Source organism: Lepidochelys olivacea (genome assembly GCF_965140295.1).
Source record: "Lepidochelys olivacea isolate rLepOli2 genome assembly, chromosome: 12".
NCBI lineage: Eukaryota > Metazoa > Chordata > Testudines > Cheloniidae > Lepidochelys > Lepidochelys olivacea.
The window spans coordinates 24628452-24651971 of NC_140422.1; the positions used below are offsets into that span (position 1 = coordinate 24628452).

General features: G+C 41.5%; 2 protein-coding genes across 3 annotated transcripts in view; one reads left to right on the top strand and one right to left on the bottom strand.

Annotated features, from left to right (window-relative positions):
* The first annotated feature begins 207 nt into the window (after positions 1-207).
* Positions 208-5117, top strand: SS18L2 (SS18 like 2). The gene is made up of 4 exons (XM_084644904.1): positions 208-352; positions 959-1094; positions 2676-2752; positions 3221-5117. Exons 2-4 carry the CDS (start codon positions 1026-1028, stop codon positions 3303-3305), a joined length of 231 nt encoding a protein of 76 aa, XP_084501030.1. The 5' UTR covers positions 208-352; positions 959-1025; the 3' UTR covers positions 3306-5117.
* Positions 5118-5787: 670 nt separating this feature from the next.
* Positions 5788-23520, bottom strand: part of GARRE1 (granule associated Rac and RHOG effector 1) — a 105678-nt gene continuing 87945 nt past the window's right edge. For both annotated transcript variants that reach the window (XM_084644902.1, XM_084644903.1), the window contains 6 exons: positions 22141-22266; positions 20570-21567; positions 17042-17207; positions 15828-15962; positions 9266-9344; positions 5788-8294 (listed from right to left, as the gene is read on the bottom strand). In XM_084644902.1, coding sequence (XP_084501028.1) covers positions 7968-8294; positions 9266-9344; positions 15828-15962; positions 17042-17207; positions 20570-21567; positions 22141-22266 — 1831 coding nt within the window. In that variant the 3' untranslated portion in view covers positions 5788-7967. The remainder of the gene's footprint in view (positions 8295-9265; positions 9345-15827; positions 15963-17041; positions 17208-20569; positions 21568-22140; positions 22267-23520) is intronic.

Here is a 23520-nt window from a genome sequence, read left to right on the forward strand (position 1 = left end):
ATGTTAAACAAAGAGGGAGCCTGCTGCAATTTAAGGGGGAAGCACTTCCTTCAAGTAGGGGACTTTTTAGCAGAAACAGGAGGAGTGATCAGATCTAATAACCACCATAGTTATAACCACCGGGGGGGGGGGTGAGGGGGCAATAGCAGCGGTTTACGACGTGGATCCCCCTGTTTGGGGCGGCAGATTGGCAGCGACCTGGGCGGAGTCAATCGGAAGCGGCCGGGCCGGGCCGCGCCGGGCCGGGCGTGATTCCCAGCGGCCCCTGCGCGGGGAGAAAGGCCGGACCGGTAACTGCCGGGGGTTGGGTGGCTGCGGCGCGCGGGAAAGCGGAAGTGAATCCAGAGAGTCGGTGAGCCGGCCTGTACCGCCCCAGCCCCTCGAGTCCCCGGCCTCCTCGGTCCTGCCCCGCCCTCCCGAGTCCCCGGCCTGCGGGGGGGAGGGGGGAGCTTCCTCCTCGGTCCTGCCCCGCCCTCCCGAGTCCCCGGCCTGCGGGGGGGAGGGGGGCTTCCTCCTCGGTCCTGCCCCGCCCTCCCGAGTCCCCGGCCTGCGGGGGGGAGGGGGGCTTCCTCCTCGGTCCTGTCCCGCCCTCCCGAGTCCCCGGCCTGCGGGGGGGAGGGGGGCTTCCTCCTCGGTCCTGCCCCGCCCTCCCGAGTCCCCGGCCTGCGGGGGGGAGGGGGGCTTCCTCCTCGGTCCTGTCCCGCCCTCCCGAGTCCCCGGCCTGCGGGGGAGGGGGGGCTTCCTCCTCGGTCCTGCCCCGCCCTCCCGAGTCCCCGGCCTGCGCCCCGCCCCCACCGGTGGCTCTAGCACGTAGCGCCCCTTCCCTGGCGGCCGCGCCGTAGCCCGTGGAGCGGGATGAATCTGGGAGAGGCCGGTGCGGATGGAACCAATCCCCCGGAGGGGGAGAGGAGAGGAGACCATGCAGTTTTCTCTCCCCCCCCCTCCTTTGGGGCTGCAGGTCGTGGTAGCGACCTGTGGGCGGAACCGGGCGGAACCCTTCGCGGGCGGGCAGGCCAGACCGGGCCATGTCGGTGGTTTTCGTGCCGGAGCGGCTGCGCGGGAAAGCGGAAGTGAATCCGGAGACCCTGCAGCGGGTGAGTCTGCCCGGTACTGCCCCAGCCCCTCGAGTCCCGCGGGGGGCGTCCTCCTCGGTCCCTCCCTGGACTCCCCTGCGTGCGGGGGGGGGGCTCGGTCCTGCCCCCTCCGCTGTTTCCTGGCCGGGGGGGGGCAAGGGCACGGCAGGCTCAGGGGGGGGGCAAGGGCACGGCAGGCTCAGGGGAGGGTGCGGGAAGGGGTGGAGTGGGGGCAGGGCTGGGGGTTGAGCAGTGAGCACCCCCCGGCACACTGGAAAGTTGGCGCCTGTCGCTCCAGCCCTGGAGTCGGTGCCTAGACAAGGAGCCGCATGTGGCTCCAGAGCCACAGGTTGGCCACCCTGCCGTACAGCATCTGAGACGCTTGTCAGCTTCTCGCCGAATACAGTCCTCCCACCCTGCCCCAGCTCTTGGTCCAGTCTCTGTTCAGCGCTGAGCACCGGGGAGCCTCGAGCCTTATTGCAGCGGGGGGGGGGGGACTCACCACACATTTTAGTGGCCTCAGTGTGGCCGCCAACTCTTGCTGGTGATCACTTTTTGATACATTTTCTGAAAATACTTAATATGCACATATCCATGTCCAAATCATTGTAATTTATTCTGGTTTTTTTGTAGACTCAGTAACAAAAATAATATATTAATGGCATTGGACCACTTTTTATAGTGGAGATGCTGAAAGCCAGTGAAACTGCAAAGCCCTCGTTTTACTTTGTCTCCTCCCTTGCCCCCATCCAAACCCGCCTCCTACAGCTGGGGCTGGGAGCAGGGCCATGGCTCTGGGATGGGAGGACGCAGACAGGGGTAAGGGGGCTGAGGCTGGGGCCACAGCTGGGGACAGGCGTGGAGCCCCGGGCGCAGGGCTGGCAGACAGGACAGGAGCCAGGACCCTGCATAAAACCTGAGGGTGCTGCAGCACCCCTCATGCCTCTAGTTCCTGTGCCTATGTAATACAATCTATAGTTGTATTTTGGTGCCCTCGGTCCCTGCTGCTTCTCCCTCCCCATCCCCCATTGCCCCAAGCACACCCAAGGCTCACACTGCTCCCTATTTCCTAACCATGGTGCCTGGTAAGGCCAGAACCCCATAGCTGGATCTGGGGTGGGGAGGAGGGGCAAAGCCCAGAGCCACACCACCCTTGGGGGCTGGGGTGCTGAAGCCAGAGCCTCTGGCTGAAGGTGGGGAGGGTGAAGCCCATTGCTGGAGCCTCTGGCTGAATCAGGAGGGGGGGGGGGGGCTGATGCCTGCCCCAGGAATTCCCCAGCTGAAGCCTGCCCCCTGGGTACTGCAGGAAGGGGTGTTGCTTTGCCCCTATCCCATCTGTGCCAAGGAGGCTGTCAAGACCATAGGAAAAACTCCTGGTGGCTGCATTTGAGAAATGCTGTTCTCGGCCCTATTCTACCACAAATAAATCATAGCGTGCATACTGAAACTTGAGAAAGATGCAGGATAATATTTTTCAGCCCAATTATCAAAGAATGGGCAGAACCAGCTAACAGAAGGGAATTCTTGCAGTTGCTATAAACAACTTCCAACAAGATTTCAAACACCTGTGGCAGAAGCAAAGCACTAACTTGTTTATTTTAGTTACTAGATGAAAATGATCAGCTGATTCGGTGCATTGTAGAATATCAAAATAAAGGAAGAGCTACAGAATGTGTGCAGTAAGTAAACTTATTCCAAAATGCAGTCACTGTGATTCATGTATAGAAAAGGTACTAGTTTAGATGCCCAACACACTGTGAAATGTCAGAAAATGTTTTATAGAAAGTTTTTGGTTTAAAATAAGCCTTGTTCATTTACCACATCCAAGATACTGCATCATCAACTGAAAAATAAGCCACATAATTCTCATCTTTAGGATGAAAGTGAGGTTGAGACAGGATTTGGGGAGTTGGGTGTAAGAGAAGGGAAATAATTAAGCCTTCCCCCCTCATATCTTATTTTCTGAGAGTGAGTTTTTTCCATTTTGGGTGTGTAGTAGATGACCTAAGATGGCATTTATTAATTGTAAATATGCATGACTACTTCAATTCTGTCTAGGCACAGCCTGCCCTGATCTCTCTATTGCAGGGAATACAATTATCAAGTCTTGTTCCCTTCTGAGTTTTCCAAACTTTTTTCTCTCATAGGTACCAGCATATCTTGCACAGAAATCTTATTTATTTGGCTACTATTGCTGATGCATCTCCAGCCACTGTACAGAAAACTGATTGATCCCACAAACTTGGACACCCTTCAGTGGTGCCTAGATGAAGCATGGAGACATGATTGAATTGGGGGAACTCTGAGGCCAAGAGGGATACAGCATTCCCTCATTTTGTCTGACTGGCTAAGAGAGCAAGCTTTGATAGGGATTAGCTGGGAATCCAGGGGCCAAGATTGATGGGCATTAGGGAGTAGATTCTTATAGGAATAGAGTTGCTGTGGCCTTGCATCCTATTGGTGATGAGCTGATAAATATGGGGAAGATCCCTTGCACCAGTCTTCCCCTTTCTTGATTTTTTGAGAAAAATACACCTTATTTAGAAGTGCTACTGCCTGAGTCTTTCATGCTTCCTTGAGTGGTAGGTGACAAGGGGAAGTAGGAATTCAAGCAACAGTGTCACTGAACCCTCAGCAACCTGAATGTCATCATGTATTCCTTTGGAAAATGAGCGTGTTAAGGTGGTAAATGATGACATTAGGTATCAGAGGGCATGGTGAGCTTTGGAGAAAGGCTCAAGTTCTAACCCACTTACCCAGGAGACATAGTAAGATTACTGGAGGTAGTCTGGGACTTGCTGCCGCTGGCCATTAGTGTGTTGCAGTAACAGCCAGATGCTCCAAGCAGAATTAGGGCCTCATGATGCTGTCGGCTGTGTAAAGCTATATGCCCTAAAGAGCTTACACTCTTTGTCTACTCTAGTACCAGTTATTGGACCATGAGGTTAAGCAGGTTCATGACAACTCCCCTGACTAGGCTCATCCAGTTTTCATCTAAAGTTACCCCAGAAAATGTTATAGGCAGCATGGCTGTTTGGTAGGGGAGGACTGAAGCTTAAGTCTCCCTTAGTGTCCTATCCCTCTTCCACTCACTCATCACAGGTTTATAGGGCATACTGTAGTTCTCAAGAATGCATCTAGTTACAATACTCACTTTAGAGAATTGTTGTCTGTGGCCTGAAAGACAAGCAAACAGTTTGCTTGCCATTCCTCCCTCCTCCTGGTTAAATGTGTCTAACTCATTTCCAATTTATCTGAATTCTTGAATTTGTGAATTTACAAATTCCACAGTACAACTAGTATAATTGTACTTGACTTGCTTTGCCAATACGTGCGCATTGCAGAAATCAGAAGACATTTATTCCTCTCCAGTGCATCCTATCTTTCCCTCTGAGAATGTCTTTGTGGGCTAGTTGTCCTGGAAAGAGATTCAGACTTAGATCTCAGTAGGCAGTACAACTGACACTTGTAGATTAAATGTTTAATTAGAGCCAAGACTGAGCATTATGCATAATGCTGTTTGCTACATCATAGGTTAAGTATCCAGCTGTTTCAATAACTTTACTTATGATTAGTGAAAATATTTTCATTTCAGTTGTAAAACTTATTTTTGCAAGACTCCAAGATGTCAAAAATGCAGGGTCAGGAATCTGTCAGATGCAATACAGGGACCCATCTTGCTGCACATCCGATTACAATATGATAGATACTATACAGATTGAACTACAGCTCTTCCCAATAAGCAAAAGCACTTTTGGGATTAGTATGAAACTACTCATGCAACAAGTGAGTTAGAGGAAACCTACTTTACTACTTGTAGACAAATCTGGCTTGAGTGGTTGGTTCCCTCCCAAACGTGCAAGTTTAATCTAATATTCTGAGTTTAGGCTTCTAATTTTCAAGACAAGTCAGCTGTTCCTTTGTTGGAAAACAGATTAAGAAAAGTAATTTAAATAGTATTTAGATATTATCTAAATATGGAAAACACTAAGCAAATAGTTTTATATCTGCATTTAAATATTTTATGAGGGAATACTCATTGTTTCAGTAATGTCACATTAAAGTATTACTTTAACTTGCTTGAAAATGTTAGATATTTTGTAATAAAATTTGGTAACAAGCATCTTTGAATTCATTCCTTTGATATCAGTGTAAAGACTACTTGATTTTTAGCAGCTTTTCTTCTCAGAATGTGGAGTTGTCATGTACATGTATTAGGCTTTTTCATTTGTACATTTCAGATTTTGTATTCCAGTCACACAATTAGTGTAACTTAAACAGAATGGCACCAGACCATATTTTTGTCCAAAAGCAAAGGTAATTAGTCATTCATTAGATTTGTGAACAGTACATAAGGAAAGTGACTTAGCATGTATAAAAGTGAATGCAAAATGTTCACCACCAGAAGCTGGATATGGATATCCATTGTCAAGGAAGTAATACAAACTAGTGCTTTTCAGCAACTTTCCAACTGCTATTGAAGGAGCATGAATAGTGGTACTATACACTCCATCCTAGTGCTAAAGTAGCCCTAAAATAAGGATTGAGGAAATCAGATATCAGATTCTACGGTGCAGACAGCTCATTTAAAGTCATTAAGTAGACAATTTTTTACATTAATATTCCTTAATAGCTTTTCATTTACAAATTTAGGTTACATCATAAGGCGCTGTTCATTTTCAGTCAGGAGCATATTTCAAACAGGTACGACCTATTATTAAATGTATATCTTTAATAAAGCAAATAGGTTTTACTTTCAGGCGCTTTAAAAGTAAAATACAAAATGTTCAGGTCAGAAGCATTAGCTATTCACAAGAAGCACTGCAATAAGGGTAAGTTAACTAAGCACCAAACCCTTGCACATGGCAGTGTAAATGATAAACAGATTTTATGGCAAGACTTGTTTGCCAAGTGCAACATTGTTAAAAATTACCAGTGTTCAGAACAATCGGCAGCACAGGACATAGCACCTACATGGTCAAAATGCAGACACAGAAATGGTTTCAATTTTGTTTCCACAATTCGCTTGGATTAAGTTTAGAAACTTTCAGTATTTGTAATTAACAATAAATTACAAAAACTGCAGCAACAGTTTTAGCACTGGTTAGGAAAAGTTCAAAGTTATAAATAAATCTAATTTGCATTGTGGTTTTAGAATGAATAATCATAGGACATAAATATAACCAAATTTAGGATCGAATATTAATTGTCAAGCTTTAGGAAACTTCAAACCATTTGTCAAGCTAAATAACGACTAGTACTTTCAGCAGAGGGTTTTCAAAAGTAAAATAGTACAGAACATTAATTTACAGACAAAAGCCACGCTGATTGTGCAAAGCACATTACTGTAAAAAGTCTATGTACAGCAAACAATTCTCTGTAAACATGGTAAGTATGAATTTTCAGAAAACATGGTGACAGTATATCAAATACAGGCAACATTGGCATCCTTAAACAGCACAAAGGGTAACATTCTAGGCCTGCAACTACAGACCATCACCATACAAACAAAAGGAGTGAATGGGTTTTAAACACCCAAATGTTTAATAGTATTAGTGTTGTATATTTTATATATATATATATATATATATATATATATAATTTTTTTTTTTTGGTATCTTTAGATATAGATGTACTTCGTTCGTAGAAAAATGGGAACAAACGTACTTTTATCTTCATGGAAAATCTGTTATATGTAGTTAGAACTAAAACCCCACTTTACTAGTAGTTAACATATTAGAATGGTATAATGATTTAAGAAAATATAAAAATAAGATTAATACTGTCAAAACTTTATACCAGAAAATATTATGATTTCATTACTTTTAAAGATGAAATATGAAAATTTTAAATAAGCTTTAACTATATAAAGAATCTTCTGTAACTTCAATTAATATACAATGGGATAACTATACATATATTTATCCCCCCCTCCAATTTAAGCACCAGTCACACACTGATGGATCCACTTTGGTTGGAAGATTATTCCAAATTCCACAGGTTAAACTTTGTAATGGCACATAATATTCTTTTAAGTATCTGCTACCCACATTTTAATTCTAGTTTCTCTTCTGAGCCAGCTCACAATTTTTACTCTAACTGTAGCATCTGAAATAAGACTTTAAATATATGCAAGTAGTCTTAGCTGTAGTTTCACACATTTAAGGAGCACAGTTGGGCTAATGCCTTTGGCCAAATGCAGAAGTATCAAATAGTGTATTTGAAAATCAGCACAGTCATATCCACACAGATACCATCTACCTTCAGCAGCCAAGAAAACATTTGAAAAGCAAGTTTGAGTGGGTCCAGCTGCTCTATATTTACATCAGTGAAATTACTGCAAAACTTAGTTTTGCAATGGTTGCTGTAAGAAACCCACTTGCCTGGCATGTTAAAAGCTGCTGCCCCACTTCACTAAAAAAAATGGTCACAGGCTGTTTACTTAGAATACAAAGACTACAACTTGTCCATTATAAATCTAAACAAGAACAGTGTTGAGCAAAAGCAAACACTATATTTGCTTAAAAAGTCAATGCATTTTAGCAGATGTTTAACTATAAATCTATATGAAAATAGCTATAAAATACAGTGTCTTGCATGGTAGTCTTAGCAATTTTTTTAAAAAGGGGTTTTGAAAAGTAAAGGTAATATACACATTTTAAAAGTGTTTTGCACCACAGTTTTGGACTGTTTCATGTACATTTAACAAATATATTGGCTGTTTGCTCAGCACTGTAAAACAATTTAAAACCTATGTACATCACCATAAAATTCTCACTCCACATATAATAAAATAACCAGAACACTGCCAATACACAAAGGGGAAACAAAGATAATATACATAATTTATAAGACTGTTTGGCCCTATGATGCATCTTTCCAATAAAAAAGCAGTTAGTATTGATGCAGGTAAGATGGTCTGCGTTCGTGCTTTACTGGAAAGGATTTAAAGCCCTTATTCAGCTGTTTGTGCTGGGAAGTCTGCTGCTGGGGTGAGTGTTGCTGCGGAGCATAGGCAAAATTGGAGGAAATCCCTGTAGATGGAGTACAGTCATTGGCTGTAGACCAAACTGGTGACTGTAAAATTTGCATTGTGTCATTCCACTGACTGACTGGATTACTCATTTGATACAAAGATGTACTCTGATTGGGCAGTGTGTTTGCGACGGATGAAGAATGCTGCCAAGGGGCCTTAGGAGGCCAGGTTTTGGTTTTATTATCCTGTAAAGACAGAATTATCCGCTTTGATTTTGCAAATAAAAATATTTCCTTTTGGAGCTGTACATCGATGCATTTTGTTCTGATTTCAGAAAGTTGATTTTCTATTTACTTGTCTTAAATTATTTACAGTAAGAAGAGAGTTGAGCAGATCAGACAAAAAACCCTTCATTTTTATATGTGCGTAATAGGTACCTTTTCCTAGAAAAAAGGAGCATGTTGCAAAACTGATTCATAAGCTTGGATAGTCCCTTATTTTCGCTTCTAAAAATTCTATTGTCCCTTTTCTTTAAACTCATAAAAATGACTATTGGCTTAAAACAGGCGTATGTTGATCAGTTATATGCAAACTTTTCTCATGAAGTATTCTGAATACACTTACAATTTGTAGAGCTCTACTACAACATCTTTATAGAGCAAAGACTAATTTATTTATCGTTTATGTTGGTTTTCTGCCATAGGCTGGCAGCTCACTTCATTGTGTGATTCAGTCCCCAGTTCATTTCTCACTTAAAAAAAATTACTTGACAGTGCAGCGCCACTAACCCTACATTTATGCCACCCTGGCCTGTTACGAGAGCACCCTGATGAGCATACCACTTGCTCTGGTTTGTCACCAAAATATCTGGGAAGTGAGGGGAAAAGAGCACTACAAGCAATCCGGAAAGCAGTTCCAGCAATCAGGAACGGTTTGCATGAGTCCAAAAGGAGGAAAGCAATGTGGTTTGAACTAATTTAAAAAAAATTGTTTATGTAGCAGAGATGCTTCTTAGGAGTCCCTATTTTAATACTTAAGTTTTGTGCAAAGCTTTAGATTTCCCCTACAATGCACATGGTTTCTGGTGTTGATTCAATTCAGAATTAACAAAAATTTGTCTCGTGAGCAGTCTCAAGTACCTATCAAGTTACCTAGTTTTTCTTTGCTTGCTAAATCACCTTCATTAACAAAGAGAAAAAAGCAATTTTCAGCTTACCTGATTAAGATCATCCACGGTAGAAAGAAGAGGTGGTGATGGTAGTGTGCTATGATCCTGCTCACCACTACTGTGTTTTCTGCAGAAAGCAACAGAGTGACATGCAGTTTGCTGCCATTTAAAAGCACATCTTTTCACCTACTGTTGGTACATGTAATTCTTAAGATGACTGTTTACCCTGTACATTTGACAGCTTTGTGTGTGTGCTTGTCTCTGTTTTCACACTCTGTGCATCTTTCACCCAGCGAGGGGAGAGAAGAACATTAATAGTATGGTTCCTGTTTCCTTAAAACAACAGTTGGTAGGTGGATTCTGGGATAGTAGTATCTAAACTTTAACTTTTAAAAAAATTAGTAGTTAAAGGGACACATCTTGAAATTAGTTGCCCACCTTTTTTCTGTCTGACTGTATATTGTAAACCATATCAAATTGAGGTATGTTCTGAGTACTCATACATTGAAGCTAGAATAATAAAAATCCTTCAAAAGTATAACGTAGCTCCCAAGCTCTGCACATACTATCTGTTACAGCAAGTACAGAGTCTGGCTTGTATCTGATGACAGAGAAGTGAACTGAATAAGCTCATTTACGAAAAAGATTCAGTGTTAAAATTTGGAACCCATAACAGTAGCTCCTCTGTCAATGGCTGATTTGATCAGAGGCTCTTGAATGCAATTTTAACAACTTCTACCCCTGGTTTTGTTTGGTTAAGTAGGTATATTTTAATCACTACTTATAGAAAGTTCTCATTTAAATGCCTTAATTGCTAGTAATCATAAGAACGTAAGAATGGCCATAGTGGGACAGACCAATGGTCCACCTAGTCCAGTATCCTGTCTTCTGACAATGGCCACTGCCAGATGCTTCAGAGCAGTGGTTCTCAACCAGGAGTACGTAGAGGTCTTGCAGGGGTACATCAACTCATCTAGATATTTGTCTAGTTTTACATTAGGCTATACAAAAAGCACTAGCAAAGTCAGTACAAACTAAAATTCCATGCAGACAATGACTTGTTTATACTGCTCTAAATACTATAAACTGAAATATATTCCAGTTGATTTATTTTATAATTATATGGTAAAAATGAGAAAGTAAGCAATTTTTCAGTCATAGTGTGCTGTGACACTTTTGTATTATTCCAGATTTTGTAAGCATGCAGGTTTTAAGTGAGGTCTAACTGGGGGTCTGCAAGACAAATCAGACTCCTGAAAGGGGTACAGTTGTCTGGAAAGATTGAGAGCCACTGATTTAGAGGGAATGAACAGAATAGGAAAATTACTGAGTGATCCATCCCGTTGTCCAGTCCCAGCATTTGGCAATCGGAGGCTTAGGGACACACGCAGCATGGGGTTGCATCCCAGAACATCTTGGCTAATAGCCATTGATGGACCTATCCTCCTTGAACTTACCTAATTATTTTTTGAACCTAGTTACACTTATGGCCTTCACAACATCCCCTTGCAATGAGTTCCACAGGTTGACTGTGTTGTGTGAAGAAGTATTTCCTTATTTTTTTTTTTAAACCTGCTGCCTATTAATTTCATTGGGTGACCCCTGGTTCCTGTATTAGGTGAAGGAATAAATAATGCTTCCTGATTTGCCTTCATACCATCCATGATTTTATAGACTTATATCATATTCCCCCTGAATTGTCTCTTTCCTAAGATGAACAGTTCCAGTCTTTTTAATCTCTCCTTACATGGAAGCTGTTCCATACCCCTCATTTTTATTGCCCTTCTCTACTTTTTCCCAATAGGACAACCAGGACTGCATGGAGTATTCAAGGTGTGGGCATAGCATGGATATGTATATATAGTGACAATATGATATTTTGTTTTATTATCTATCCCTTTCCCAATAGTTCCTAACATTGTTACCTTTTTTTACTGCTCTCGCACATTGAATGGATGTTTTCAGAGAACTATCCACAATGACTCCAAGACCTTTCTTGAATAGTGACAGCTAATTCAGACCCCATCATTTTATATGTATAGTTGCGATTAAGTTTTCCAGTGTGCATTACTTTGCATCACACCCACAGAATCAGACAAAGTGGACAGAGCACCAAGTGGCCTCAGCACGCTGAGCACATTACAGCTCAGTGGGCCACCACACATCCACTGAAAATTGGAAATTTGTGAAACCCCATATGGCACATCCCTCAGGACAGAAAAGTGATTACCCAGAACTATCCTTAGAGAAAAGCATGAAGCCAGCGTAAGGCAGTCCTATGTACTCTGCTTGGGCCTGTAAGCACTTGTGATCATTGGTACTAATAGATCTAGTAATAGCAGCAGGAATAACTGATTTTTGTCCATTTCCAGGAGACTTGACTGGTGCTACTAGTGCAGTCTGAGAACCTTAACTAGGTCCTGAAGTTATCTTGACAAAGGTCAAAGATTTGAAGCACCTACATTCTCAGAACTGTTTCAGAATCTTCTCTACAATCTTAACCAGACATGGAAGATTAAAAATAGGTCTATAGTTGGCAAGACTAGCAATGTCAAGCAAGTTTCTTGAACCAGTTGTACATATGCTTCCATAAAGGTGACGGGCGAGGGAAGAAATAATTGGTCTTTATGACCCTGAGAACCCCTCAACGCCAACTGGCAAAGGATTCACTGTTCTGTAACATCCACTCCTATCAGACCTGACTAATCCATTACACCCAACATATTGCTTTCTTAGTAGTCATCCAAAAAGGGTTGTGTAAGGTGTCTAATAAGCTCATATCATACAGATCTTCATAATCTTTGTGAGATGTTTATACTGGTGATATTTAGAGAGTTGTGTATGTGTACTGAAAACCAGTGCCAAGGCAGAGCTGACAAAAAGTTTGTACATCAGACACAGGACACTGATTCACTGATCTCTCTGTCAGCTATTTAGATTAAGCACAATAAGTCAATACAATGGAAGGCAAATCCGCATACGGGGTAAACAGGAGTATGCAATGATACCTTGGAGCCAGCACTCCAGGAAAAGAACCCACAAGGGGTCATACTAGCTCTGGGAAAAAAACAGGACTTTGGGGTATAACAGAAAGGCAAAAGGACATTTTTAAATTTATCACTGAGGGAATGTAAAGGATTGTGCTTTTACATCCATGAACAGTGCACCCCACCCAGCTCGGCTGGTGATTCTGGGAGTTTGCTTTAGGTGAGAAAATATTTCTGAGAAGAATTTTAGCTTTTTAGACTCTAAGAAGCATGTTACACTTTTTATATGTGTAACTATTTTGTTTCCATTATCCTTACTCAGTATCTCTTAAATCTTAATCTTTGATAATACCCTTCTGATTCTTTCACTATAAAAATATATTTCAGTAATGTTATAAAGGGCCTGATCCTGAGTTGTGTCAGTCAAGCTGTTGTGTACACTGTCTCTTTAGGGAGTACTTACCTGGTAATTTCTGTGAGTGTCTGGTGACAGGGGCTGGACAATGCAGGGAGCACTCCAAGGACTTGAGGGCTAGTGTGTCTATATTGCTGGCCGGCACAAAGATCCCAGTTCTGAGTGACATGGAAGTCAGTACTTGTGCGTGGCCATAGGCTGGGGATTTCAGGGAGCTGAGCTGCAGCAGGCACAGACAAGTCTGCTTCACGCTAAGGGCAGGTAGTGGTGAAGTACCTCATAACCCTGTGTACTCCTGGGGAGTGCCACGGTCTCCTGCCCTTTTTGCTTTTTTCTGATTTACAAAGGAAGGCCTGAGATTATTTTTACATTAGAAATTTGGATACGGTCTGTCCTCAAATACACTGACAACTGAAGAACAAGTGAAATGACATTGCAAGAGTCAAGAAAGTGAGAGTTGAGCAACTGAGAGGAAAGAATTTTCTGAATTCTGGTTCTTGTTACTTACATTTGAGAGCTATTTCAATTTACATGGACTAACATTTTGGAGGAAAGCAATCTTTGTTAAGATTCATCATCACCCTTTCAATTCATGGTAAGCACTAATACACATCCTCAGAGACCCTCAACAAGTCCTCCAGCAAAACTAGAGAAAGCCATAGTAGATATTCCCGATATTTCTGAAGGTACGTCTACACTTACAACAGCGTATCATGTACAGACAAAGCACACCCAGCTAGCACAGGTATAAATAGTAGTGTAGACGGTGAGGCATGGCTTAGGCAAGTAAAGTACCCTACGTGCCTGTACTCTCAGGGTACATGCCCAAGAAGGGCAATCCACATCTATGCTGCTGTTTTTTGCCATATAGTGTTCTGCTGCTTTTCCTGCTGCCAGAGCCTTTCCCTGCCACAATGAAGGCTCTAACAGCAGGGAGAGGCCCTGCTGCCTTGAACCTTTCCTCACTGCCTCCCCTTTGTGGGAGCCCTTCATTGCTACATATAGCTACACACTGCAGTGACAAATGCAGCCTGCTTTCACTGCAGTGTGTAACTACGTGTGTAGTGCCTCTACTCTACAAGCTGCCGTAAGGATAGGCAAGACATGAGATAAAAAAAAACAATGAGATAAAAATCCTAAAAACTGCCATGTTCAGGCCTTTACACATCATAAAAAAGGCCCAACTTTTACCAAGTCCTTTGCAAATCCGCTTTTAAGAATGCTCAGCACTCTGCCCTGCTCTTGTACAGTTTCATATATATTTTAGTTAAATGTCATGATACCTAAAGCTATGGATGGGCTCTTTTAGTTATAAAAAATTAACTAAAATAAACAACAGAACAGTATTTGCTGATAAGCAAGAAACACCAGCACTGCAGGCTAGCTATTTTTATGACACTTGCAACTCAGATATGTGAGATTTTTTACCTTCCACTTTGAAGATTCTAGTATCAGAAGTCTGTTATGGAGTTGTGTCTTCTCACTCCGTCCCCCCCACCCCACCCCCAAACAATAATCCTGGGAATAGATTTTGACATCAAACAGGATTACCAGAATGAATCTGTCAATATAACACATCCTGCTATGTTCTCTGGCAGCTTGCTTCCCTGGTTTCACTCTTCCACATTCAGCTGCTGCTTTTTCCTATGACTGCTTACAGACATTCCTCTTCATCTAACTCTGCAAAAGCAGTCTCTGAAGTTTGGTTCTTGGCCCCTTAAAACCTCAGGTATAACTCCTATGCTGCGGACACTTCAGTCTATACCCCACTCCTTCATTGTTTTGACCACCCTTCACTTGCTTTCTGAATGCATTAACCTTACCCACATCTTGCTCCACCACACTTCTTTCAGGGCAACACATCCAAAACAGATATCCAAGGATGACACACTGCTTCAGGAAATTTAGCCCTGTTGCCATTGGCTTTCAGCATCCAACCCCCAAAATGGGTAATTTACTTATATTGGCATGTTTTGGCTCTAAATTATTCAGTGGCTATTATGGGAGGTTATTTAAAATATGTTCAGGCACAGCACTAATATTTGCTGATAGTTTAGGTTTGCCAAATGGCAGATTTTGAAAACGACATATTTTGGGAACCAAACACTCTACTAGAGTAGGGGACCTAGGCCCTGATTCTCAAAGACACTTAGAGATTTAACTTCCACTCATTCCAGTGGGAGCTAGGCACTTAAATACCTTAGAGGATCTGGGGCCTACTGCCTTGAATAATTTACTTTTCAAATTTAGGCGTCTTCATTACTCCTCTCTTAGCTACACACCTACCACTGGATCAGTGAAAAATTCCAGAGACACAGCAAAGCTTTCAATCCCTCGGAAGGTAGAAAATGATTAGATTGTGATGTGTAGTATAACAGGAATAATCTTCTGCTGTAATTCACTTTTGAGACTGATTAAACACCTTGGCTCTGTTTTAGCTATTAATCAAGCTCATTAGTTTATTTGCTTTATATGATACCAACAAAAAAAATGCAACTGTGCATACAGAAAAGGAGGGACCAAGCTGACAAGGCTATTAAAGATAAAGGCAGGAAGTTTGAGGCTGATGCCCACTTGAAGGGAGAACCAGTGGAAAAACTCAAATAGGGGCTTGACATGGTAAGAATGACCAGGCTGGTAGATTATTTTAGCAGCACCATTCTGAGTAGAATTAAGGGGAACAAGGCCACAAAGGAGGAGGTTGCAGTAGTCGAGATGCATAAAGAGGGTTTGGATGAGAATTTTAGCTTGAGATGAAGCGTTGGAAGAAGTGGTAGGGTTTATACATGAGTCTAGAGAGGGGCAACTGAAAGATGATCCCCAGTTTAAAGGGGTGAGTAACTGGGAAGATGGGGGTGTTACCCATAGCGACAGAGTAAGGTGGGGAAAGTTCAAGAGCTCACTTTTGTGCATGTTGAGTTTGAGATGACAAATGGACATTCGTGAAAAGATATCAGAAAGATACTAGACTGGAGGAGGTGATAGCTCACTAGCGAAATTTCTGAGTCATCTGCATAAAGATCAGATACTTACGGATCCATATGACCAATGTGGCTAACAAGTTTCAATTCATGTGGTTGTCTCACAATCCCACCAACTGAATGCTCCTCACACAACAAGATTCTCACTTTGTCTTGCCATTCTTTTATGAAATTAGGATTAAAAAGATTCAAGTGGCACATGTTTATATTAACACATATCTGCTCACCTCCTTTGCTTGACGGCAGCAACAAGGTCTGGCCCTGAGAACATGGAAAACAAACTGTCTCCATTAGCTGAGGAGGTCTCGTCACTTGAGCTGGCTGAGTCTCCTTGATTACCGGACCAGCTGTTTGTCACATCACTGTAAGGAAATAGGATGTCAGTCCTCATTTCTACACTGTCCTGACCAGAGTACCTGCCATGAAGCGTTAATGGATTTTACCTTAAATGCTGAACGTTGGGAAGTCCCTACTCCTGGGACCCATTGGTTAAACCCCAGTTGTGCAGAAAGTGTAGAAGGAGGAATATTTTTGAGTTATCTATTCACATAGAAATCAGTAAATTTCTCTATTATTATAGTAATAGACCTGCCACTACAATATCATTAATTGCAACAATCTAATGTAAAAAAGAAAATCTCTTTCATTCATTCATATATACGTATTCATATTATATACACACACACCATAACCTCCCACTCAGGCAGAAGATCCAAACGATACTTGGTTTAGGAATTTCCAAAAGGGTTCAGACATCTATTTCAGAATTAGATGAGTATGGGATCTCTACCTGGAGGCTGCAAACTGGTGTAAAAGGCAGGTCACAAACAACCACTCTCCCTTGGTGGACAGATGGGAAGGGGATCCTGAAATTTTTTTATGTTGTAACATGAGGCCACAGCATGGAAAAGGATGAGAACCACTGAACTAGAGAACATAGCAACCCTCAGAACCTCTCACTGCATATACTGAAGACTGAATCCACATTTGCTGATTAAGCAGCATCCAGTTGATAATGTCTAGGAAGCTCAATTCAATCCCCTGACATACCAAGTGACTTCATAGCATCATTCCTGATCATGAATATCCTTGGCCTTTAAGATATTAAAATAAACTCATTTTGAATTAAGCTTTATTATAAACCTGTCACTTCTTATGTTAAGATTAAAAATACACTGTATAAATACAACTGCACTAAAATATTTGTTTAATGGACATTTTAAGCTAAATGTTACCACTTCAATATCAATAAAGCAGAAAATGGTCAAGCCTCCTACCCTTGAAAATACTGTATTTTTTAGAAAAATATTACAGCATTTGTCCAGTGAAGCAATAGCAGTTAACACAGCTATCAGGAAACACCTAGTAATTTACAGCATCTCTCCACTATGTTCAACTTGAACGTACAATGGATTAGAACATAATGTACGGTCTCACTTACCCTTCTGTGAAATACTCCGGGAAAGGCCAGGTTCTGTGAGGATCATCAGGAAGAGGCCAGTTGTTACGTGTGTTGCTTGGGCGACGGATGTGCTGTGCTTGCCTTTTTTGTAGCATAGCCTGGCTGACCCCGGCTACATAGCGGGCAAACTCTGGATCAGAGCCAACTTAATATACAAAAAGAAATCTGAGAGTCAGTTGCTGACATATTCAGCTATTTCTACGGTAATTATCCCTTCATTTAATCCTTTCACTAGGCTGTCTATCCCAGCAAAAAACCTTAACAATGAATACCAGTCAACACAGTTGATAACTCTCTGTGAAGCAATATATAGTACTAAATAACTAGATAACTGAAAAAGGTTATGAATTGACAAAGAGGTACACAGTATCTCCATATGCTGAATAAGGGGAAAGGGGAAGTTACTGACCTGTAACTGGAGGTTCCTCAATATGCGGTCCCTATCTGTATTCCACTGTGGGTTATGCATGTGCACCATGCACCCAGAGCCAGAGCATTTGAAAATAGCGTCCACTGGTCTGCACATGCGCCCTGGCTCACCTTGTGCCTCTGTCTGAGGGGATAAAGGCCGTTGCTGTGGGACCATCTCTCCAGTTCCTTCTCTACTGCAAATCAGATAAGATTTGAAGCAGAGGGGAAAGAGGGCAGACAGTGGAATAGAGAAAGGAACCACACATCCAGAAGAACCTCCAGTTACAGGTCAGTAACTTCCCCTTCTTCGAGTGATGGTCCCTATTGTATTCCATTGTGAGTGACTGACAAGTAGTACTTAAGTAGAAGGAGGGTATGAGGATGTTGAAGGCAAAGCTAAGTGGAAGACCACCACCCAAATGAGGCATCAACAGAGGAATCCTGCACCAGGACATAATGTCTCACAAATGTGTGAATGGAGCCCCATGTGGCCGCTTCACAGATATCAAGGAGTGGGACCTTTTAAAGTGATGCTGTAGTCATTGCTTGTGCTCTAGTGGAATGAGCTTTCACCACATGGGGGGGAGGGAGGGAGGGGGAATGGGATTTGGGATGTAGATGCAAAAAACCCCTTATCCTTATGGAATATAGTCAGGGCCCTACCATTCCATTTTGTTCAATTTCACGGTCGTAGGGTTTTTAAAATCGTAAATTTCATGATTTCAGCCCTTTAAATCTGAAATTTAACAGTGTTGTAATTGTAGGGGTCCTGACCCAAAAAGGAATTGTGTGGGAGTTGCAAGGGATTCCACAACCTCCCTTGGAAGCCTATTCCAGGGCTTAATTATTCTTAGTTAGAAAGTTTTTCCTAATATCTAACCTAAATCTCCATTGGTGCAAATTAAGTTGATTATTTCTTGTCCTACTCTCAGTGGATATGGAGAACAATTGATCACTATCCCCTTTAGAACAGCCCTTAATGTATTCAAAGACTTATCAGTCCCTCCTCAGTCTTCTTTTCTCAAGATTAAACAAACTCACTTTTTTTTAAACCCTTCCTCATAGGTCAGGTTTTCTAAACCTTTTATCATTTTACTGCTCTCCCCTGAACTCTCTCCAATTTATCCACATCTTTCTTAAAATGTGGTACCCAAAACTGGACACAATACTCCAGCTGAGGCCTCACCAGTGCTGAGTAGAGCAGAACAATTACCTCCTGTGTCTTACATATGCCACTCCTGTTAATATATCCTAAAATATTAGCCTTTTTTGCAACAAAGTGCTTGCATTGTCATCTACAAATTTTATAAGCATACTCTCCATTCCATTATCCAAGTCATTAATGAATACATTGCCTAGTACCAGACCCACAACAGACTTCTGTGGGACCCCACTAGATATGTCCTTCCAGCTGGACAGTGAACCATTGATAACTACTCTGACTATGGTCTTTCAACCAGCTGAGCATCCGCCTTATAGTAATTTCATCTAGACCACATTTCCCTAGTTTATGAGAATGTCATGTGGGACTGGGTCAAAATATACTAAAATCTAGCTATATCACATTAAGCTCTAAGCACATTAAGTTCTAAGCACATTATTTTAAAACAATTTCAGAAATTAGTTTCTCCTTTACTTACTGTATTAACCAAAGCCTGAGTTACGGATTCCTACCACTATGCTCAGAATATGGCACTCAAGTGAAGGAGGAGCTGATTTTTCCGTTTTAAAAAAGGTCATTTATTACATTATGTTTTTTAAAGGCCAAGTCACATATAAAACCATCTCCTTACCTATGTAACAATTTATTAAAAAGTGAATTAAAATATTCACTCTGTTTAATTATTTGCCACATTCCTTTCAGCACGGAAGAAAAAAGTAAGGTTTGTTTTGCATTCATGTTCTCAGTCCAGTAATGCAAATGCTATAGAGGGGTTTAAATTACATATGGTGGGTTTTGTTTTAAAGTTCATTGGAACATTTCCACTGGACAAGTTTTTTTTTTTTTTTTTAAACCTGAAATCTAAATTCTGGGTCAATTTTACCTTGACAGCATGCCTGTAACTGGGACCCCAAATTTGGTTGGGTTTTTTTTTTGTTTTGTTTTGTTTATAAACAAAAAGGTCCCTGGGCAGAAATAGTAACTTCTCCTCTCATTTTAGTACTAAAAGAAATACTTATCGTACACTCTGAATATTTTCTCTTCTTCTTACCATTAATAAACCTAGTCAGAGCACTACCCTTTTAGAATTTAACAAACGGTGCTGACTGCCTTTGTAGTAACCACAACAGGTAGGCCTGACCGTAAGCAGTAAAGCTAGATGAGTGAACAAAGTAGCCACATACAAGTAGGAGACAAGTGAGTTGGTTGTTAAAACGTCTCTACAGCCCTCAGGTGCATATGAATTGAGAGACAATGTCACGGTTGGGGGCAAAGGGGAAGAGACTCCTCTGCCAGTACAACTAATGCATCTCCAAGCAGTTTTAATAACTGCATAATTTCTGCACAGCAGAAACTTTTTGATGTTAGATGGGTTGTGAGTACGAAGATAATTGTGAAGGATCCTTTTCTGTATTGTGATGTGGTCCATGTTATGAAAAAGTTTCAGAAACCCTTGAAATTAGGGCTAGAAACTGAGGTTTTATTCTCATCTTTGCCAATGACTTGCAGGGTGTCACTTAGCTTTAAAAATCCGGGCCTATTTAGGCGTTGCTGCGCTCAGGATCACAACGCGTAATTGATTTAGGAGCTTATATCTCGAGCCTAAATTCCATTGTCAGTAGATGGAATTAAACGAAGTGCGTAAATCCCTTTTGAAAATTAGATTTAGGCTCCTAAATCAGTTAGATGTTGTGACCCTGAGTGCAGCACTAAATAGCTTTAAAAATCTGGGCCTTAAAACCTCTTTGTACCTCAATTTGCTCAACTGTTAAAAATAAAAGTGCACACATGTTAATGCCCACTGACCCCTGTAAAACACTTGGGATCCACGGATGAAAAACACTGTTATCATTACTACCAACATTTAACAAGATTCTTTACTTTGTAAAAAGTATAAATAAAATGTAATTATTCAAAGAAAAAAAGATACACACCTGCAGGATCAAAAGGCAGAATTTCTCCCAACATCCCAAAGACTCCATCATTCTGGTCACGGTTCGGCCATGTGTTGTTTCTAGGTCCTTGTGGTTTTTGTCCTAACATCTCAGACACCATACTGTCCATATAGCTGCTCACAAGACCCAAGCTATACAAATCAGAGCTCAGATCTGAGAAGCCAGGATTGTTCCACTGACTAATATGAGACAATCCAGTCCCAATGGCTTGTGCCGACTGCTGTGAAGAATTATTCACCCATTTGCTGGATACACGCTGTTGCTGCGCTCCAAATGGTTGGAGAAGATGTTGATAATACTGCATTTGCTGCTGCTGCTGCTGCTTTTGTGACTGCTGTTGCTGTGACAACCCTTGTTGAGAAGGGTGCAGAGATGTGTGAGACATAGACTGTGGTTGCTGTTGCACTGCTCCCGATTTTTGTTCTGTTGCTGTAGAAGATGCAACAGAGTTCCTTCTTTTCACCAATGGAGAAGTCTGCTGGGATTTGCCCATATTAAAACCAGACAAGAAATCTATAACCTCCTGCATTTCCTGGTCAGTTGGTAAATTCATACCTTTATCATCCTTGCCATCATCTGCTTTGAAGAAATTATCACACCTTTCAACAAGAAATCCATTGACTATTTGGTTACTTGTGCTTTGAGTTGACTGTAATGGATCTATAGTCCTAGGGAAATTACCAATGTTCAAAATACTTTGTAACCGTGTGTCTATGTTACTGGGCATTTTAGTTTTCTCCTCTGCGTTGTTACCTATGAAGACATTTTTGGAAGGCGTACTGGGGATAGAGTAACTTCCACTGTTGCTTGAACTGGTGCAGGAAGTTTTCTTTGTGAACCGTGAAGTCAGTTTTGAGAAAGTCTTTTGCAGGCCTCCCGATGACTTGCTTCCATTTCCAGACGGCATGTCAACTTGATTCCCGAAGTCACAGATCTCACGCTGTAACTGAATCTGAATACATGGCAAAGCTTGCTCCCTGTTTCAACAAAAAACATCTCTTTCAAGCCAACCAATATATTAGCCTAATACAAAACTATGTCTTAACAAGTCTACACTTTCAGTCTGTGTATTTTTGGGAAACTGAATAACTGGGTAATGGATGGGGGAAACAAAAAATAGAGCTCTTCAGACAAATCTTGGTTAACGTCAATCAGACTAATAAATTATTTTCTTATTTGACAGAGTGATGTTAGCTAAACAGCTACATTGGTATTGATTAGTCTGGTTGACTTGACGTTTTGGGGTATTCATTTTTTTTAAACTGTATTTTAATAAGGCTCAAAAATCTGACAGGCACACCCATGTCTTTCCAATAGGCCAGCAGACTGCAGGAAGGTAATTTTTGTTCCACTTTTTCATCTACCTCCAGGCTACCTAAGCTTTGCAAACTTCTTACTGTCTGATATATGCCCCAATTCTCTGCCTTCCTCCCCCCATGAACAGACACTAACAATTTTTGCAATATTGTATTGAGTCATCTTACAGACCTCCAAATAACTGACTTCTTTTAAACTAGAAAAGTAGAGCATAAGGAAAATGTGAGATGTACCTTCCTTCCTTCCACCTGTTTATGTCAAACACAGCAGTATAGAGCACATCTACCAGTCCCAAAGTCTTCTCTGGATCCAGACTCCTCTGCAGTAAAGACATTGTTGCTGGATCTTCCTTCAGACACCTAAAAATATTGAATTTTTTAAAAAGCTATTCTTGGACTATTCCAATCATAAATGTTTAATAAAAGCAACAAAATGCCACTTAATTATGCTAAAACTTGGTTATGCATTTGTGAAACAAATCAGTTATTGTTCATAGATAGCTTAGCTACCACCATTTAACACGAGCAACCAAAATCACTCTGCTTTTGGGTAAGAACAGAGAATTGCTACCAAGTACTGATGATGAAATTCACAAACTGGAATGGATGGGTTGCACTCATGCTGTAAGAATGACAGGCAGCAGAAACCAAATAAGGACTCAGAATTCTCAGTATCTCTCCTTTCAGACCTGCCTGTTATCTCCCCAAAAAAGCTACTTGTACCAGTAAGGCAATGTTCAGTGCTGAAATAATTTATAGTATAACAGAAGTCTCTGCACTAGGCACATATGACATAACCTTCTCACATGGGTCATTCAGCCCTGGTAGACTTGAGAAGCAGAACCATTACTAACAGTAAAAATATCCTCTCTCTGAATTCTATGGTCCACCACTCTGGAACAGATAGGATCTCTATAGCAATCCCACATCCCTAATAAAAAGACAAGAATATCAAGAACAAATTGCTTTGAGTACAATGGAAATGGCGTCCACAGAAGCAAAAAGTGCCCAACTTGAAATGCTTACACAAAACAAGTGGCTACCTCAGTGTCTTCTCCTGAAGCTTCTGCAATTTCAGTCTGGAAGAGGTTTGGCCAGCCTGACATGAGTGAAAAAGGACAGGCACTCCATGTTCAGCCGGTGCAAGAAAGATTAAATCACTTGGAAAAAGTGATTCTAGAAGCTCCCCAAGTACTTTACTACACTCTGAAAAGACAAAACTCACCCCCCGCCCCATTAAAAAAAAAAAAAAAAGCTTTTCATATCTTTAATGGCAAGCGTTCTCTAATGCAGGTCTGGGAAAGAACTACTTTTTGGCCCAAATGGAAGCAGGTTGCCGAATAGGGTGAAAAGTTAATTCACGCACACGTGTGCAAAAATAGTTGCTCTCTCCTGAAAGTTCCATCTCCCAGCAGAGATTATGGCAATTTTTAAAAAAGACTATATTAATAGACAAATAAAATAAGGAAACTGACTTACAGGCTTCTGAGGGGGTTTACACAGTAAACTCATTAGCTAAGTCCTCAGCCATTTTGCAGGGAAGGGTGAGTTTAACTGGAGATCTGGAGAGACAACTTTAAAATATAAAATTATCCATGATTATCAATGGATGAC

Excerpts from the sequence above, each read along its gene's own strand:
- SS18L2 (XM_084644904.1), top strand. The coding sequence starts at position 1,026 with ATGTCGGTGGTTTTCGTGCCGGAGCGGCTGCGCGGGAAAGCGGAAGTG. Across the intron at positions 1,095-2,675 it reads ATCCGGAGACCCTGCAGCGG|TTACTAGATGAAAATGATCA; the intron begins GTGAGTCTGCCC and ends TGTTTATTTTAG. Across the intron at positions 2,753-3,220 it reads AGAGCTACAGAATGTGTGCA|GTACCAGCATATCTTGCACA; the intron begins GTAAGTAAACTT and ends TTTCTCTCATAG.